Source organism: Schistocerca cancellata, chromosome 3 (assembly GCF_023864275.1).
Source record: "Schistocerca cancellata isolate TAMUIC-IGC-003103 chromosome 3, iqSchCanc2.1, whole genome shotgun sequence".
NCBI lineage: Eukaryota > Metazoa > Arthropoda > Insecta > Orthoptera > Acrididae > Schistocerca > Schistocerca cancellata.
The window spans coordinates 380,855,055-380,874,799 of record NC_064628.1 but is presented as its reverse complement, the minus strand read 5'-3'; the positions used below and the strand labels follow the sequence as shown (position 1 = coordinate 380,874,799).

Genomic DNA, 19,745 nt, shown 5'->3' with positions numbered 1-19,745 from the left:
GTGGGATCGTCCTTATCCTGTGATCGTGAGAAGACCCTTTGGCAGGTGACACTGAGGACGCCGTCTGTTGAAAGGGGGAATGATACGGAAGTATAGCCAATGTCACTGGGGAGGGCAGTATATGTGTAAGCAAGGTGTCAGTATCAATGAGTTTGATGGTTATGTCACTGCGTTGAATTCACTAAGATTGATCCAAATGGGACAGGGTGCGATGTGTCAGGGTTGGCCATCTGCACTCTGGTTTTTGGTTGGTGGTTGTCACCACTCTTTGCCTACCATTCGGTTCCACTAACTACAGACTTTTTCAGTGAAATAATGTAGTTTTTAAGGGCCATTGGTAGCTGGTGAAATGAGATATGCTGTGGCTGCAACAACATAAGCAAAGACACTACATGTTTATTTTTCTGCCAAGTGTGTGGTTTTTCATAAGCTTTTGACTCTACTTGTACTCAGTTCCTGAGTTTTGGTGGCTAACTGAAGTGGTAAAGAGTGTCAGTCTTCCTTGTGAGATGAAGTTGGAGCTCACTAGAGCATCATCAACAGAACTGACTGTGGCACTTTGGTACAGAGCCAAGTGTAGGGTCTGAATCAGAGGCTCAGACAGTTCTGTGACCATGTAGGTTGCAGATTCCTCAACTACACAGATAGTGGGAGCTGTTTGGAGGGCATTGGGTGGTTTATGGTCCCAAGAAAGTGCAGAAAGGGCTTCAGTTTCGAAAGGTGCAGGACAATCACAGGAAAAGTATAGATATAGGACCAATCAATATTGTAGTAATAAATTGTCATAGCTGTGTTGGAAAAGAACCATAGGACCAAGTGCTAACAGAAAACAGTGAATCTCAAATCCTTCTAGGTACAGAAAGCAGGCTAAAGCTGGAAATGAGTTAACTCGAAATTTTTACAAAGGACCCAACTATGTTCAGAAAGGACAGATTAAATATGATTGGTGGTGGAGTGTTAATTGCTGTCAGAAATAGTTTACATTGTAGTGCACTTGAAGTAGATAGTTCCTACAAGCTAGATTGGGCAGAGGTTATACGGAATAAATTAATAATTGGTTCCTTTTACTGATCCTCCAACTCAGATGATACAGCTGCTGAACAATTCAAGGAAAACTTGAGTGTCATTTCAAATAGGTACCCCACTTGTACAATTATAGTTGGTGGTGACTTCAATCCTAGAAAATTATTTTGAACAACTAGTTCACACTCAAAAGTGTAAATGACTGCAAAAATGTACTTGACCTCTTAACAAAAAATAATCTTGACCAAATAAGGAGCATCATGACTGATGCGGGGATTAGTGAGCACAAGGTTGTTATGTCTAGATTGAATACCATTACATCCCACACACACACACACACACACACACACACACACACACACACAAAAAAAGAGGGAGGGGGGAGAGAGAGAGAAAAGAAAAAGGGGGGGGGGGGAAACAGATAAAAAATTCGCTTGACACTTTTCTAAGAGACAGTTTCACTCCTTCCAATCTGATTATGTAAGCATAGTCCAGAAGTGGTTTGAATTCAAAGAAATAGTACTGATAGCATTTGACAAATATATACCAAATAAATTAATAAGAGATGGTACTGATCCACAATGGTACACAAAACAGGTCATAATAATACTGCAAAATCAACAAAATCATATTTAAAAGAATGCAAAATTGCCAAGATTGATGAAGTTGTACAGAAGCTCAAAATGTAATGCAAATTTCGATGGGAGATGCTTTTAATAGTTTCCACAGTGAAACTCTGTCTTGAAATCTGGCAGAAAGCCAAAAGAGATTCTGGTCATATGTAAAGTACACCAATGGCAAGATTTAATCAATACCTTAACTGCACAATAACAATGGTGATGTTATTGATGACAGTGTCACTAAAGTAGAATTACTAAACACAGTTTTCTGAAATTCCTTCACAAAAGAAGATGAAGTTCATACTCAAGAATTCGAATCAAGAACAGCTGCCAACATGAGTAACTTAGAAGTAGATATCCTCAGTGCAGCGAAGCCACTTAGAACACTCAAGGCAAGACTTATGGTCCAGATTGTTTACCAGTGGGAAGTTGCATAAGCACACCAGTACCCAAGAAACAAAATAGGAGTAATCCATGAATTACAGACCTATATCACTAACGTTGATTTACAGAAGGCTTTTGGAACATATACTATGCTCAAACAGTATGAAACACCTTGAAGAAAATCAGTTATTGACAAACAGCCTACACAGATTGAGAAAATATCAATCTTTTGAAATACAACTAGCTTTTTATTCTCAGAAGTAATGAGTGCTATCGACAGGGACCATCAGATTGACTCCATATTTGTAGATTTCTAGAGGGCTTCTGACACCATTCATCACAAGCAACTTCTAATTAGACTGGTGCCTATGGAGTATCGTTTCAGTTGTGTGACTGGCTTTGTGATTTCCTGTAAGAAAAGCCATAGTTCATAATAATTGACAGAAAGTCATTGAGTAAAACAGAAGTAATATCTGGCATTCCCCGAGGAAGTGTTACAGGCACTCTGCTGTTCCTGATCTATATAAATGATTTAGGAGGTTATTTACAGATAATGCTGTCATTTATCATCATGTAATGTCATCATATGATCAAAATTATTTGCAAAATTATTTAAACAAGATATCTGTTTAGACCAAACAGTGGCAATTCATTCTAAATCATGAAAAGTGTGAAGTCATTCACATGAGCATTAGAAAGAATCCGCTAAATTTTAGCAGTACAATAAATTGCACAAATATAGAAGCTGTAAACTCAAGTAAATGTTTAGGGATAACAATTACGAATAGCTTAAGATGGAATGATCGCATAGATAATGTTGTGGTGAACGCAAACAAAAAATGCCAACTATTGGTAGAATGCTTAGAAAATGTAACAGGTCTACTAAAGAGACTGCTTCCACTATGATTGTCTGGCCTCTTCTGGAGTATCAATGTGTGGTGCGGGATCTGTGTCAGCTAGGATTAATGGAGGACGTCAAAGAAGTTCATAGGAGGGCAGTACATTTTGTATTCTTGCAAAATGAGGAAGAATGTGCCACGGATGTGATACATGGATTGGGGTGTCAGTCAATAAAACAAAGGCATTTTTTGCTGTGGTAGGACCTTCTCATGAAATTTTGATCACCAAATGTCTCCTCAGAGTGCGAAAATATTTTGTTTGCGCTCACCTACATATGGAAAAATGATCATCATAATAAAGTAAGAGAACTCAGAGCTTGCATGGAAAGACTTAAGTGTTCATTTTCCCTGCATTCTGTTCAAGAGTGGAATGGCAGAGAAGTAGCTCTCCCCACACTTGGCCGCTGACACTGCACCCACTGGCCACATTATTCTGCACATGCTCTATCTCATGGCTTTGTAAATGGCAAGAAGTTCTCGATCAAAAGCTGACCATTTCGACTGCCAGGAGGTAAGTTATCGCAAGTAGAATCAGGAAGGCTGTGCCTCTCCAACTACCAACTGTTGCAGTATGGTGGCAATGGCAGTGTCACTTCTCTGTGATGACAGTGTGTTGCGCATCTGGAATGGGATGGGCCAACATGACTGCATATGCGAGACAGTCTTTGATGACTTGAAATGCATCTTTCATCCTTGTGGTCCACTCCACCTTCCTCTCTCCATGTTAGATCTCACTAGCGCGTCAATGAGAGGTGCTTGTAAAGTTGCAGCTAGTGGTAGGTGGCACTAGTAAAAGTTCAAAATTCCTAGGGAAAAGATTGAGTCCTTGATAATTCTGGGGAATGGAAGCTGTATAATGGTGTTGGCCTGGTCTGGGTTTGGTCTGATTCCTGCAGTGCTAATTGTCTAAGGACTGTAACTTCTACTTTCGGTAGCTGAGACTGGGTTCTGGGTAGCTGCCAGGCACCATACAGGCAACGAGGACCCACAGCTGGGCCTCAACATTCAGTCTTTTCTTTTTGTACTAATTTGATTGGCAATGTCCACTGCCAGATAGGCAAAAGGTGCCTCCTCATAATATATCATCAGCTGCTGCATAAATTAGCCAGAGCCAGTTGGTGCACTTTTTGATATACAGATGGCCCAGCAGTTGTTAGTGTACAATGCACCGTACCATTACATATTGCAGATGCTTGTGCTGCTTTCGTGGTGGGGGTGAGGCCTACGTCCGAGGCACTGTGAGTCAAGATAGAGTACACAGTACTAACATTAATGTTGGTGTGTTCTGTGTGTGTTGTTGGCTGCACTGCAACAGGGACTGTGGACAGAGGGGCATAATCAATCAGTGAGGGTTGGTCACAGATACTTACTTGCCCACACTGGAGCAGCAAGTGTGTGAGATGGACTTCTGTATTGTGGTTAGGGGTGAGTGTTTTGAATGTCCAGTGAGAGGCAGAAGTGATGGAAGAAGAAGACTCCCATGACTAGTATTGTGATGTCAATGACATGGAAGGTCCATGTGAGATGTTGCTGAGGCAATAGTTGTAAGCTGCGTGTAATGCTTATGTGCATCTTGGTCTTTAAATTACTAGCCACATGAAGTTATAGCACTGACATTTTGTTGAATGTTGATGTGCTTTCCAGCAGTATTGTACTAATGCTGGATCCAGCACCCATCAAAAAGCACTATCTTGAATTGAGATTGAAGATGTACAGTCGGCCTCCCAGGTGTGTAGTTGAGAGGGAGTGTGCTTGAATCACCTGTAGGGGCTGTGTCAGTGGCTTGATTTCTCTGCTTGGGCTGATGTACCTGTGGTGGCCCATGTTTGCTGTTTGGGAACAAGCAGGGAGAACGACAGTTGCATGCAATGTTGCCAAATTGGGTGTGATACCAGCAGGATTGTGACCTTGAGGCAACAGTGGTAGTCAGCATAGTGTTGCTCACTGTTGGAGTGGTGCCGTGTGCAGCCTGTCCATCAGAGGCCATGTTTGAGACAGGGACATTGTTGGAGGCATTCATCAGCTCTGCTCGAGGTGATCTGGAGCAGGGGGCAGGTGGCAGGCGGTAGAATGGTAACATGCTGCAGTGATACTGTCTTTGTAATTTATGCAGTGTCTGTTGTAGAACTGAGCAAATTTTTTTCATGGGTTTCACCTCATGTGACATCACTGCAAATTTGGCTGTGGTGGAAGTTTAACAGCCAAGATGGTTCAAAGGGCAGCATCTGGTATGAGGTTAATGTCTAGTGTAGATCAGTTGTCACCAAAGTGAGATGGTATCCTATCATCCAACTGTTTGTCATAGATAGCCTGTTTTAACTGTTGCTCAGGTGTCTGAAAGCCATTGTAGCAGTGCTGATTTGGCTGCATCATACTTGTTGTGGAAAGTTGATGCTAAGATGACGTCGCTGATTAGGTCTGCGTGTTGTGACAGATGTCAAATGAGGGTGACGAATTGGGAGTTGTTATTAAGAATAATTAATGAACTAAACACACATTACTTGCTGGCGAATCATAACGTGGATTTTTAGAACAGAAAAAAACACTCTTTGGTTGTGCAAGATAGGTTTATTTAATATTTACATGTACCATGTTTCACCTGTTTCAAACAGTCTGGGAGCAGGTGAAATGTGTCACACATATTGTGCGACCAATGATTTTTTTCTGTCCTAAAACTCTATTATGGTTGCTGCACCAGTGCCACTATGGTAGTCATGGAGTGGAGCAATTTTAATCATAAAGTGGGCCGCTCAGATGTGGATAGCTGCAGTTTAGGTTGTGAGTTTTGAGTCCCTGAGGGAGGTAATGGGTGTGATGCGAAGCAGTTATGGTTAGCCAAGCTGGACTTATTGACAGAAGAATATGTTGCGATAGCAGCATGGTAAGAAATGTAGCACCCAGTACATCACTGTAACAGACTGACTATGTGGGTATGAGCAAATATCTGGTAATGTTACACTGAGTGGCTTGACTCATTAATCATATCACAGTTTGAAATAACTTCAGCTTATTGACTTTGTGCACACTGTTGTGAATTTTCTGTAGGATCCTGTTTGAATTCCAGTAAGAAGTTTTGTGTTGCATGCCACTGTTGTGGTGTAGCAGCCATTGTGTTGGCTGGTAACATTTCATTCAATGGTAAACTCATTGTGTACCACAGGTTGGTTGTCCTTACAATGATTGTGATGTCATTACACTTCACTCACTTTAATCCCAGATGCGATCTTCCATACAGCTGGAAGAGCTGTAGTCACAACAAAGGATGGCCGCATTGTTAATGCACAATGAGATGATTGTTATAAAAACCCGCATGATGTGTTTTGTGGTTGACAGGAAATGTCCCACTATTGCAGTTGGAGCAGTTGATCATATAAATGATTTATGAGATGCATTCCAAAACTAAGGTCCAGTGACCAATCTTTAACTGATGCTAGGCCTGACTGAAGTTTCACAAATGCAGCACTGTCCTCTGGCTCTTTATGAAACCACTGCAGTGCTGGTTTGATTCAGTAGTCATTTGATCATTCGTGAGAGCAGATCACAATGGCCAAGACAGTAATAGACTCCACTATTTGTGACGTGCATGGTGTGTTTAAGATTTTTGCTGACAAAAGGCTCTTCAGTTAGTGAAATCAATAGTGGGTTATGCCTAATGTATGGACATGAAATAATGAGTGACAAACAAGTTCAAAAACGGTGTCAAGAATTTCAGAATGGCCACACAAATGTTCACGATATACAGCAGAATAGCAGGCCCTGTATTCAGACTGAGACATCGTTGATCAAGTGAACCAAAACCTTTGAAGTGTTCAGTGGCTGAACCTCAATTTACAGGATTGTTACTGAACAGCTTGGATATCACAAACTGTGTGCGAGATATGTTCCAAAAATTGTTCAATATCACAAACTGTGTCTGCGTTAGGTTCCAAAGTTTCTCTCTGATCAGCACAAAGAGCAAAGAATGTGCAGTGCATGACAGTTTTGGAGCACTGTAGACAAGATGGACATGATTTGGTTTCCCACATTGCTATGGCAGTCCTGACCTTGCACCAAGTGACTATTTCCTCTTCTTACATTCGAAAAAGTAACTAGGTGAACAATGATTTCAAAATGACAACAAACTCAAGACCAGTGTTACCAACTGGTTCAATTCCTAGGCAGCAGACTTCTATGCAGAGGGGTTAAAGAAGCTGGAGCAGCATTACAGAAAACGTATAGAGGTGAACAGCAATTGTGTGGAAAAGCAAAGCAGATATGTAGTAAAATATTACTGTCAATAAAAACCTTTTCTCATGAGCTTATTTTTTCATGACCAAAAAGAGCTTAGTTTTGGAATACACTTCACAGGAAGTACAATATAACGACACAACATTTTACCATGACACGGATCACACTGAAGCCTTTGCTTCATCCACACATATACCACTCCTCAGTCACCAGTCATATGTATCCTTATAGACATCCCTACAAGTCCCACTCTTCCACTGCTTCCTGGTCTGCCTCGATAGCTGAGTTGTTAATGAGTTGGAATGCCATGCTAAGGGGCCCAGTTTCGATTCCCGGCTGGGCTAGAGATTTTCTCCACTCAGGGACTGGATGTTGTGTTGTCTTCATCATCATCATATCATCTCAATTAACACACAAGTCACTGAAGTGGTTTCAACTCGAAAGACTTGCACCAGGTCTACCTGACGGGGTGTCCTAGCTGCATGACATTTCATTTCACTGCTTCATGAAATCGTAAAGCAAAAGAAGTGTGATGGGCTACAGCCAGCTGTTGTGGGCTAACTGGCCCAGAGAGTGCCTGCACAGCAGCTGATAGAACAAATTCATTTGCTATTGCCATTGTTCTATGTGTAACCCATTTTGATCTATGAACATGTATGAAATACATTAATTTTGTATTATCACCAAATTCTTGGGATACAGTATTAATTTGAGCGTGACAAAGATAATGGCAAAACAAATTACTGTTGATTTCCAGATAAAGACAATGGAAAACCAAAAATTGAAAAACAAAAACAGTTATGTAGTTAGTTAATAAGGGGTAGTCCAGATGCACAGTAGGTATTTCATTGACACCTTAAATATTAAGCAGGTAAGGACAACTTTGGTTTGCATCATCCTTATGCCACTTCACTAGTCATAGGACACTTGGGGATGGTGGGCAGAACTGGCAGTGGTGTTGTCTGTAGTGCTGCAAAGAAAGCACAATCTGAATTGTTGTATACAGGGTGTTTCACAATTCCTATTACAGGCTTCTAAGAGTTGTAGTGGGGACTTGGCAGATAATTTCAGATCTAGAATAAGTTTGAAGATTGGATGACTTTCAAATCTCACACTTCATGCTGCGCACTCAGTGGAGACAATGAACTTTGTCCTGTGTGCTCTACAGGACACATGGCATGGACAGTCATAGCCAGTGTTTAAAGTACTCACTAGTCAGCTTCTCTTCTGCATGACACAGGACAACCTCTTCGAAGTCGAGTGTGTGGCACATCTATGGAGAACCATAATCAACCTCCTAGTTGTGAATGTATGAGTTTCTCACAGCCATTGTTGTAGTCTGACAAAAGTGGTATGTTGTGTCACAATTAGGACAGGGACCGATAACGGTGCCCTCTTCCCAGTTTGGGTGTACTGTGAAGTGGAAGATATGCAAGCGACCCAACCTTTCAAGCATACTTTAAATCCAAATGGTAAATTTCCAGACACGGATTCTACATCAGAACTTTTGTCTACAAGGACCCCTCTACAACCCTTAGAAGCCTAAAATAGGAATTTTTCAAACACCTTCTATATACTCTACATTATAGTGTGCCTTATGTAAATGTCATTTCACAATCAAAATGACAAGATCCATATTTGATGAGACAACATGTATCAATTATAATGCACTTAATGGCTGAAATAAATAATGTAATCACAACCATGCCCCTTTATTTGAAGCTTGGGCTACAGAATTTTCTGTGCTAGTGGCAGTTTGTGTTAATGTCACCACTATATTGGAGTTTGGAGTCATAATAATGTATCTATAAAATGCTTGTTTTGCGATAAAGGGAAAAGAAGTTTTGCCCAAGTGGAAACACTGTGGTACCACCTAAGTTTGAGTTACTGATAATTGAGGTACCTCATGGTACTTGGTGTGTTTACATTCATTCCCAGATTTAACCGAATACCGATTTAACCGAATACCGAAATTTGTAATTATGTCATTATGACTCTAAACCCCAGTATATATTGACTGTGTAAAATGTTTTCACTTGGTTATTAAGAGGAAAAGGTGTGGACTGTGAAAATTATCTCACTCATTCTGGATTTATTGTTTTAACCCTGTTGCAAGTTGCAGTTGATCTTTCTGCTGCCAAATCAGATTAATTTAAGTGAAAGAGCAAATGTGTATGCCATCCATCTCACAGATATGTTAGCTAGTTCCATATAGCTTCACATATTAACTATCTCTGAAGTACAGGTCAAATTGGTTGTTGCTTTCATGTAAAAAGTGTGACAAATCAAATAAAAATGTAATTATCTGTCTACCAAATCAATAGTAATTAATCCATTGTGCAAACTTGATTGCCATTCTGTGGTACAGGTATTCAAAAAAATTTTACAAATTATTTTATGATTGTATCTTATGCTCTTCTTTTAACTGTTAGTCATTACTGTCAATAATTGAGAATTATTGTTTGAGCTGATTGTCATGTGTTAGCTGCTCCTACATATAAGCAAGTTAGGTTATAAGAGCTTTCATTTCTCATTATTGCAATGATTAAGAGAAGTTCATGTTAGTCACCCTTCTTTCTTACATTCCAGTTTTTTGTGAACTGTACTCTCCATTAAAAAGTAACATAAATATATACCTTTGTTGTTGCAGTTTGCGTATTTTGTGAATACAGATTCTGAAGCTAATGATCTGGCACTCATTATGGCTCGACTTCATACCAAACACTTTGACATTATTTCATTTCGCAATGCATATCATGGAATGAGTACATACACCATGGGCCTTACTGCACTGTCCACATGGAGGATAAATGTTCCTATTGCTCAAGGAATTCATCATGTGAGTAATACTGTATTTAAAAGAAGCATGATAATTTTACAAACCTTCTTTTCAATTAAAATCAGCTCCCACAAACTTCAAACAGAAATATTTTCAATAACTGATGTCTTGTAAGTCCTGAAAGGTAACTGAGTGTTTGTGACAATAATTTACCAGAGGAGTAGATAACAGAATACCAACTCTGATACTGTATTTAGGTTAACTTGAGTTTACATGTGCCTTGAGAACATTGTCAGGGAAATCTAAGTGTGTAACACAGTGTTCCTATGATAATACATTATTTTAATTAATAATATTGTTAATATTTTTAAGCAAATTGTTAAAAACCTTTGACATTAAGACATTTTACAGTAAACAAAAAAATTCTCTCTCATTTGTAAAATTTGGCATGAATTTCTAAAGCCCAAATCCAGAAGACAGGACAATTACTGAACTCCGAGAAAGGTGAGTCATATTTCTTGAGCCAAAAGGACAGGAAAGTGTTTTCATTGTTAGACTATAATTTTGTTACAAGAAACATGAAAACTAGCTACAAGTTGCAAAAGTCGCATATTGATATAAGGGACCTTGACTTGCTTACTTTTTTATGACTTCAAAGCTCAAAAGAATGATGTACTTGATGATATCAGAAAGTTTTTAGAGGGAAGACAAATGTGCTCACTTAATTCTCCTTACACTGAGGCGAATGAGCAATATCAAACAAGAATTCTCTCTAGTGTAAACAGTAGGTGCACATGAGCTAACAGCTTTCAGTTGTGTCCAGTTCTCATTCGCTTGTGTTTGCTCATGTTCCATTCGTCAATCTTTTAGTGAACCATCAAAGCAAGTTGACATCCTCTGCATTTTGGTGCTAGCAGTACAATGTACAGAAAACTTTTGTCTGCAATCTCGTCTACTTTTGTTGTTGTAGACATGCTTTGTGTGAGTGCTGTAGTAGTCCAAAGAGAGTGTAATGTGAAGAGAATGTAATGTGGCCTATAGAAGAATGTAGATGTAATATATCTTCTGGGACCCAAGAATTCCAAAGCACAAATACAGAAGGAAAAGAAATATGATCACTAGAAAATTAGCATAGCATTCAAATATCCTACTGAGGACAAGAGCAAAATAATAGTTCATTAGATCAAATGGGAATGGAGTGGTAAGCATAAATTTTGTAATCCTTTCCACTAAACAGAAAAGCACAATAAATTTCCTTGAAAATAAAACTGTGTGAATGTGCAGCTATTAGGCTGATTAAAATTTGGAAATGCAAAACACTTGATCATTTTCATTGCTTAAATTCATGATATTTATAATCACATGGTCAATTTATCACTGTTAGACATTCATGATGATAAATAAAAATGGTTCACCCAGGCTCATGCCATTGCCCTCTAACAAACTGTATAGCATATTTCATAGTATAGGATACCAGGCAGGTCCTATGTATATTTCACATATCATTACTCATGTTTTATTGGGATTATCGTCCTTATGTGTACTTTAATAAAAGTCCTTGAAGTGCTGTGCAATGCAGACATCAGAAACTATATGATGTATAGCAAGTTCTGAAATGCAAAACAATCACAGACATAAATGTCTCTGGTCCCTGATAACCAGAGTATAAATGCTTGCCTTTCTTCAGGTTATGTTGGCCATCAATAACACTGTTCTACAAAAAAAACCTTTTTTTCTATTTCTGATAAAAAATATTGTGATCCTAGTTGTATTTTGAGTGCTGAATTGAAAACTGTTTTTGGTTTTTTTCTGTCAGGGATAGTTTATGAGTCATGGCAATTTTATTTCTCTTTTCAGTTTCTGATATAGTGCAGCAAACGTGAGGTGAAAATCGACAAACAAATGCACATCTTTATGATGTTATAAGTTCATCACATTAATGGGGGGTGGGATCTAACATATAACTCAGTAACCTTTGTGTATACACTTTGAAGGATTTATTTGACATGAGAAATTACAGAAAATTGACAAACAATGAGCCACTGCCTTGTAATGCACATCACTTTTTTCTCTTGTATTGTGAATCTTTCTTCTCTCGAATGATATTCCAGCAATAATCTGCTAACATAGAACGTACCTACTTCCCTTCATAGCGCCTTTCTATGGTAGAAATGTCTTTATGGAATCTTTCCCCATGTTCATCCGATACGTCACTACAACTCTCTGTGAAGTAGTCCAGATGAGAGTCCATCATATTTACCTTCAAAGACATATTGCACCCCAAATCCTGATATGCTTTGATCAAATCTTTCACCATTGCTTTGTAGTTAGTAGCTCTTCTTCTTCCGAGGAAGTTTTCCGACACCATGTTGAAACAGTCCCATGCGGTTTTTTCTTTATCAGTTAAACATGCTTCAAAATTTGCAACTTTCTGCAGCTCCCTGATTTGTAGGCCCACAAATACACCTTCCTTTATTTTTGCAGCTGAAAGACGGGGGAATCTGGTAGATAGATATGCAAACCCACAGCCTGTTGGATCCATGGCCTTCACAAATTGTTTCATCAGGCCAAGTTTGATGTGAAGCGGTGGAAATAGTATATATTCAGGAGCTACCAGACTTTCACGTTGTACATTCTTTTCGTGAACTTTCCATCTTCGCCTAGGCCATTTCTTTTTCACGTAGTGAGAATTTTGGTCTTGACTATTCCACTCGCAAAGAAAACAGGCATACTTTGTGTAGCCTTGTTGCATTCCCAGTACCATAGCAATTATCTTGAAATCTGCACATATTTTCCATTTGTGTTCATTGTATTTTAATGAATTTAGCATCCTTTGTACGAATTCGTAATTCTCTTTTGTCAAACTAGCGTAAGCTACTGGAACAGAGAGTATTTTATTTCCGTTATGGAGCAAAACACCCTTCAGACTTGTTTTCGATGCATCTATGAAAAGTCTCCACTCCTGTGAAATATAAGTGAAGTTCAGCACTTTCATCAGGCCAGCAATGTCATTGCAAAATGTCAGTGCTTTGTCAGTTGAAAAATAAGAAATAAAGGCATGTTCTCTGTGCCTGAACACAATGATTTTAGTACTTTGGTGCAGTAGATTATACTCTTGTAATCTTGAACCAAGCAGCTGCGCCTTTTGTTTACTTAGTCCTAGATCACATACTAAATCATTTAAATCTGCATGTGTTAACAAATGTGGCGATGACTCACTTGTGCAGTGATATAAAGAATCATCATCTGTGATTTCTTCGGTACTACTTATTTCACTGTCACTCGGAATTTGACCTCGAGCTCTTCAAGGTACTGGAAGGTTGTCGGAATGCTGCACTGGCATTCTCGCTGAAGGCAGATCTGGGTAAACACTGTGCCTCTTTGACTTTTTGTTTGTAAAACCCTAAATTTTTGTTAGACAGAAATAACAATCAGTAACATGGCCCTTAGGCTCCCTGCACACCATGGGAACAGCAAACAACGCCACATTCTCTTTACCTTTCCACCACTGAATTAGTTTGCAGTAACATGTAGCACAACAGAAATGTGGTGCCCATTCTTCATCTTGGTCTCCTACCTCTACTCCAAAGTAATGTTTGTATGCTTTCTTTATGATTGAAGAAATTTTCTTCCTATTTCTGGCAAAAGTGAACTTCCCACAGATGTAGCAGAAGTTGTCCGGCTTATATCGACATCCATGATGACGTGGCATTTCTGCAAATTTAAAAATACCACTTTGGTAATACACCTGTATTAAATTAATAGTAGGGAACTAGAGGAACGCTGATGTGTAAAAACAAGCAGTCATTTTACCTTCAGCACCAGGCTCAATCAGTTTACACACAGAAACTAAAATATTCAACTGTGCTCAGAAATATGACAGACAGTTACTTGTCAGCCAAAACACCCACTCGTTAAGACTGAAACAAATTGCGGCTAACACCACTGTTGTAAACTCGACGCTCCTGCCCCTAGGAGGCATGAAGCTTTACTGCCGAGGCAGCGACCGGCTGTTGCCGTTCCGAGTTAATGAGATGTTTCAGGTGCTCTTAATGACATAGGTGTGGCGGGGGATAATCTAATGATGTCTGATTCTTCCCACCTGCTGTTACACAAGAAATTATCATGTTCTATCACTACCGGATGCGGCAACATACCCGTATTTCTCTATAACGTCTCTGTGTTTGCCATGAATTGTGAATATACATATATGTACATATTACATAAAAACTATCCCTGAGAACGATATTTTGTTTACATATTTGAATTTCCCACAGTAAAATGGTCTAGAAGCACATACTTTAATATCAGAAATAGAACCCATGTCGAACAGTGATAATTAGTGTTCTGATTTTAAATTTCATTCACAGTTGTGACAAGAAACCAGCAAAAACCATCTACTGACATATATGCAAAGTTTTGTACTAGTACTATGGAAAGAAGGAGCTGTAATTCAGTTTTAAGTGCACAGCCTCCACGCACTTCATATTTACATACAAATTGTTGTTGAGTATGAAACACAAACTGAATCTTTCTTTAATTTAAGAGCCACATAATATTAATAATTTAATACAAAAAGCCTGCAGCTTTACAGTCATAAATCAGTAGATTACTGATGTATCATTGTTGCTTCCAACACTATTGGTTCTATTCAAAAATTATTCACTGATAGTGAATACTTTGAAATCTACTGTATTAGGTATAAATGTACCACCTATTAGTGACATTTGAAAATTTGTACTAGAACAGGATTTAGATCTGAATTTCTTGCTTATTGTGAGCGGTTGCCTTAACCACATTGGCTATGTGTGCATGTTCCCCAGACCAACTCAGACCTCATAGTCACATTATCTACATCCTTGTGCCATACAAGTAGTCCGCTATATTTATCACTAAGGCATAAGGAGGTAGACAGTGTGACATATGGAGATTTGGGTTGGTCAGGGAGCACGTACGGGTAGCCAGAGTGGTTAAGGTGATTGCTAGTGATAAGTGGGACATCAAGGTTCAAGTCCAAGTCCGGTGCAAATTTTCATATGTCACTAATAGGTGGCATATCTATATCTAATACAGCTGATTTCAAAGAATTCACAGTTAGCATCTTAGTGTCCATTGGTACTGTGATTACGTACATACAGAATTAAAATTTTGAAATTATCATTTATGATGTTGTAAAACCTTTATATAAGATGCATAACTGGCTGAAGTTAGCTGATGACCATGCATTCTGAAATATTTGTGAAATGAAGCTAATTCATATGCTGAATGTTTTTAATGTTGTTGTTATTGTTGTTATTTTATTTGAAATAACTTATACTGTCATTTTGCCAATAACTTTTCAGAAATACTGGACATGAACCACTATGTTCTGTTACCACATTTCATTGATACAGTGTCCAACTGAATTAAAATAAGTAAATTAAACAAGAACAGAGGAATAGTACACACAAAGGAGTCAAAATACACTGTAAGAAATTCTAAAATATGATTCTGTGTAATTAGGAAGGCCAAAAACATTTATTATGCACAGCAAATTCATAGGTCAAAAAATAAAACAAAAACCATATGAAAAATCATAAAATCTGAAATAAATAGGGACTAAACATTAGAATAATCAGGGATAGCTCAGTTCATAGAAAATGGAACTGACCAGAATAACCTGAAAAGGACAGCCTCTGAAATAAATTTTTTTTTTCTCTGTGGCCAAAAATATAGGAACAAAAACATTCACCCTCCCTCAGAAGCCATAAAGCTACTTAATCTTACCCAACATGCACCAACAATTACACTACACTTTAAGTTTACAGCACATAATGAAATTATAAAAATCATCAGGTCCCTAAGAAGCACCAGCTTTTCTGGTATGACAGTAACAGGGCACTAAAGGCATGTGGTCACTTAATCAGGATCATATTTTGCTATTTACGTAAGCAGTTTATGAAGAGTGGGCTATTTCTCTATAAATCACAACATGCTAAAGTGATGCCAATACACAAAGGCAGTGAGAGACATGTAGTATCTAACTATTAGCCTCTCTCTCTTATCCCATTTCTTATCCCCAGAGGCAGCAACATTCAGTCTCACAAAAGGAATTCTAGGTGAACTGAACTGTAGAAAGTATCCTGTGGGTATATTTTGTGATCTCACTGAAGCTTTTCATTGTGTAAAATGTAACACAATAGTATGTAACAAAAACTCCCACACTATGGCATCAAAGACTTTCCGCTAGCTTGGCAAAAATCTTACATAACAGGAAACAGAGTTGCCGGAACAGGTATAGGTGAATCAATACAATCAAAGTGGGGTACTGTTAAGTACAGTGTTCCCCAAGACTCTGTCCTTGGACCACTGATCTTCTTAGTGTATATTGATGACCTAATATAGGCAAATATAGTAATGTTTTCTGGATGCAAGTATCATGATCAAGAGTGTGAAATCTTCAGTGTGGATTACAAGTGAAACAAAAACATGCCAAGTACGCAAATGGCTTTTGACAAATAGTCTTATCATTAAACCTTTCTAAAACAAATCTAATGCAGTTTCAGACAGTAAATAACAAGCTAAAAGTGACGTATGGAAAATTGTGCCAGATTGGGACTTGAACGTGGATTTCCCACTTACTGCAAGTGGTTGCCAGAACCAATTTGGTTATTCATGTGTGCTTGTGTGCTCCCTGGTCCGACCCAAACCTCCATATGTCACATTGTTTATATCCTTATGCTATAGTGATAAATACAACAGATTACTCCTATGGCACAAGGCTGTAATAACGTGACTATGAAGTTTGTGCTGGTCTGGGGAGTGTGCACAGATAGCCAAAGTGGCTGCCGGCACGGTAGCTCAGCGTGTTCGGTCAGAGAGCTGGTTGGCCTCTGTAATAAAAAAAAACTGAGTGGAAGGATCAACCACTGAACTTTAACAGGATGTCTTGCAACGTCCGCAACGACCAAACACAACGATCAAAAGAAAAGAAAAAAAAAAAAAAAAAACAGGAATATGGGTTCAAATCTGGGTTCAAATCTGGGTCTGGCATAAATTTTCACTTGTCACTAATAGGTTTTACACCTACACCTAATGCAAAAGATTTTAGAGAATTTGTAGTGTGCAAATAAGTTTAGCTTTGAAGCAACAGAGTTGGAAACAACATTGATATGTCAGTAATCTACTGATTTATGACTGGGAAGCTGCAGGTGTTTTATGTTAAATTATTAATATCAGCAAAAAATAATGTGGTTCTTAAATTAAAGAAACATTCAGTTTGTGTTTCATACTTAATAAAAACACTTGAAGCATTTTTTGTTAAATAATAATTGAAAAATAAGCTGCTGAAGATAAAAAGTTATAAACCATTAAATCATGATGTGGATGATGGAATTTATATGGGTAGAGTGCAGGAGGGTTTGGGTTAATAATTCTTTTAATAGGTCATATTCAAATTTATCTACAGTCAAATAATTGGGCAAACTGTGTGGTGCCGATATGATAGTGGATTACATTCTGGAGTAGGCTATGTTCTCCCATGTGGCTGTATACATTTCTGCAATATCTCTAAATCACTTCAAAGGAGTACCAGATTGACTCCTTTAACAAGATAATAGCATAGGTTCTACCCCATCTTTTCAAATTGGAGATCTGCCCTATTAGTAGTGATCTCATCATCAGCAGTGGATTAAACTGTTGCCTTCCTTCCTTCTATAGCAATAAATTTCATGAAGTAGATCTGACATGAGTTCACTCATTAGCTGTCCAGAATTCTGGATAAGTAGGAAAACAAACCCATAATGTTTGGATACCACATTAGTAGTGTCCAGCTTGACACAGTCATCATCATTTCCTTGGGGCCTTTGTCCTGCTGCAACGCGGTGTCAGCCACGTTACTGTAGATTTGGCAGCGTTAGTTGCAGAGGGTGGCCGGATGCCCTTCCTGCCGCCACCCCGAACCCCCAGGACAGAATTTGTGTACCCCAGCTGTCTGCGTCTAGTGTAAGCCATGTAATAGCGTGAACATTTTCAAATGTCTGCGAGTTGCATAACTGAGGGACCAGCCCCGTATTCACCTAGCACGGTGTGGAAAACTGCCTAAAAATCACATTCAGGCTGGCCAGGATACCGGCCCTCATCATTAATTTGCAGGGCAGATTTGATCTGGGGCCGGTGTGCCTACCCGACTCCAGGAAGCAGTGCATTAGCGCTCTCGGCAACTGTGGCGGGTTTGACACACTCACATCATTTAAATATCTGGGCATATTGTTGTAAAGTGATAGAAAATGGAACAAGTATATGAGGATTGTGGAAAGGCAAATGGTCGACTTTGGTTCATTAGGAGAATTCTAGGAGAGTGTGGTTCATTTGTAAAGAAGATTGCATATAGGATGTTAGTGCGACCTGTTTTTGAGTACTGTCTGAGTGTGTGGGATCCGTACCAGGTCAGAAGGAAGATGGAGTAATTTGGAGATGTGCTGCCAGATTTGTTACTGGTAGGTTTGAACAACATGCAGGTGTTACAGAGATACTTTGGGAGCTCAAATGGGCATCCTTGGAGAGAAGGTGGCATTATTTTGAGAAATACTATTGAGAAAATTTAGAGAACTGGCATTTGAAACTGACTGCAGAACGATTCTGTTGTCTCCAACATGTATTGTGTGTAAGGATGTTGAAGATAATATATGAGAAATTAGGGCTCATAAGGAGGCATATAGATAGTCATTTTTGCCTCATTGTAATTGGGAGTGGGACAGGAAAGGAAATGATTAGTAGTGGTACGGGGCATCCTCCCCACATGCTGTAAGGTGGATTGTGGAGTATTGATGTAGATACAGATGTAGATGTAAATTCTTGGAAAGGTACGTGTGGTTTTTCCAGACATCAATACTGTTAATGTTTTTTTGTTGCACTCTGTCTATGTGCTATCAGTTATTTCTTGATTAGAAACAGTTTGTCTAAATTCCTTACTGGTTGATTATTCAGTGTTGCAGATAAAATTTAAATGGTTATTTATTGCAGGCAATGAATCCTGATGTGTATCAAGGGATATGGGGTGGTGCTCAGTGTCGGGATTCTCCAGCACAAACAACACGGACTTGTGATTGCCAGCCAAACAAGTGCCAAGCAAGTGATTTGTATTATGACCAGCTTGAAGCAATTTTCAAATACTCTTTGCCAAGAGGACAGGTGGCTGGATTATTTGCTGAAGCTGTACAAGTAAGAAACTTAATTGAAACAGTACTTTGGCAATTATCATACAGACACATAAAGAGACTTATCATTACAGTAAGTCTTTGTGAAAACTTTCATAGTATACTTGTAGTGACATCACCAGTCGACACACTGGGTGTGAGCAGTGAAATAGGATTTGGTGTGTGATATCTTTACAACTTAAGTTCTTTGTCTTGTTCTTGCTAAGGACAGAACTCTGTGGCATGTATTGTAAAATATAAGTGCAGTAAATGTGTTACGTGTACAGTGTAGAGTCGTAGCTTACCACTAAATGAAAATCATTTATAAGCATTTTCATTATGTCAGTTTTGAACTAAAAGTAAAATGAGAGAAGAATAAGCTTGGATTAATTGAAATACGCATAATATTCAGATGTATGGGATGCTAAATTGCAGAATTATTTGCTTCTAGATCACATGGACAGTCTTTAGCTGTTACATGTTTCGGCACACAAATGTTCAGATGCTGTAGTAGCAAAATGAAAAGAAATATGACTGAAGTGGTACAGTTTTAGTAACAGATTACATTTCTTTGTCATAACCTAATAGAACATTGAATGTCGATTGCAAATTCTTTACATAGCTTCCATACAGAACG

General features: G+C 38.6%; 1 protein-coding gene across 4 annotated transcripts in view; it reads left to right on the top strand.

Annotated features, from left to right (window-relative positions):
• LOC126175080 (alanine--glyoxylate aminotransferase 2, mitochondrial-like) overlaps positions 1 to 19,745 on the top strand; it is a 149,652-nt gene that overhangs the window by 76,343 nt on the left and 53,564 nt on the right. For all 4 annotated transcript variants that reach the window (XM_049921609.1, XM_049921610.1, XM_049921612.1 and 1 more), the window contains exons 5-6: positions 9,804 to 9,992; positions 18,936 to 19,133. In XM_049921609.1, coding sequence (XP_049777566.1) covers positions 9,804 to 9,992; positions 18,936 to 19,133 — 387 coding nt within the window. The remainder of the gene's footprint in view (positions 1 to 9,803; positions 9,993 to 18,935; positions 19,134 to 19,745) is intronic.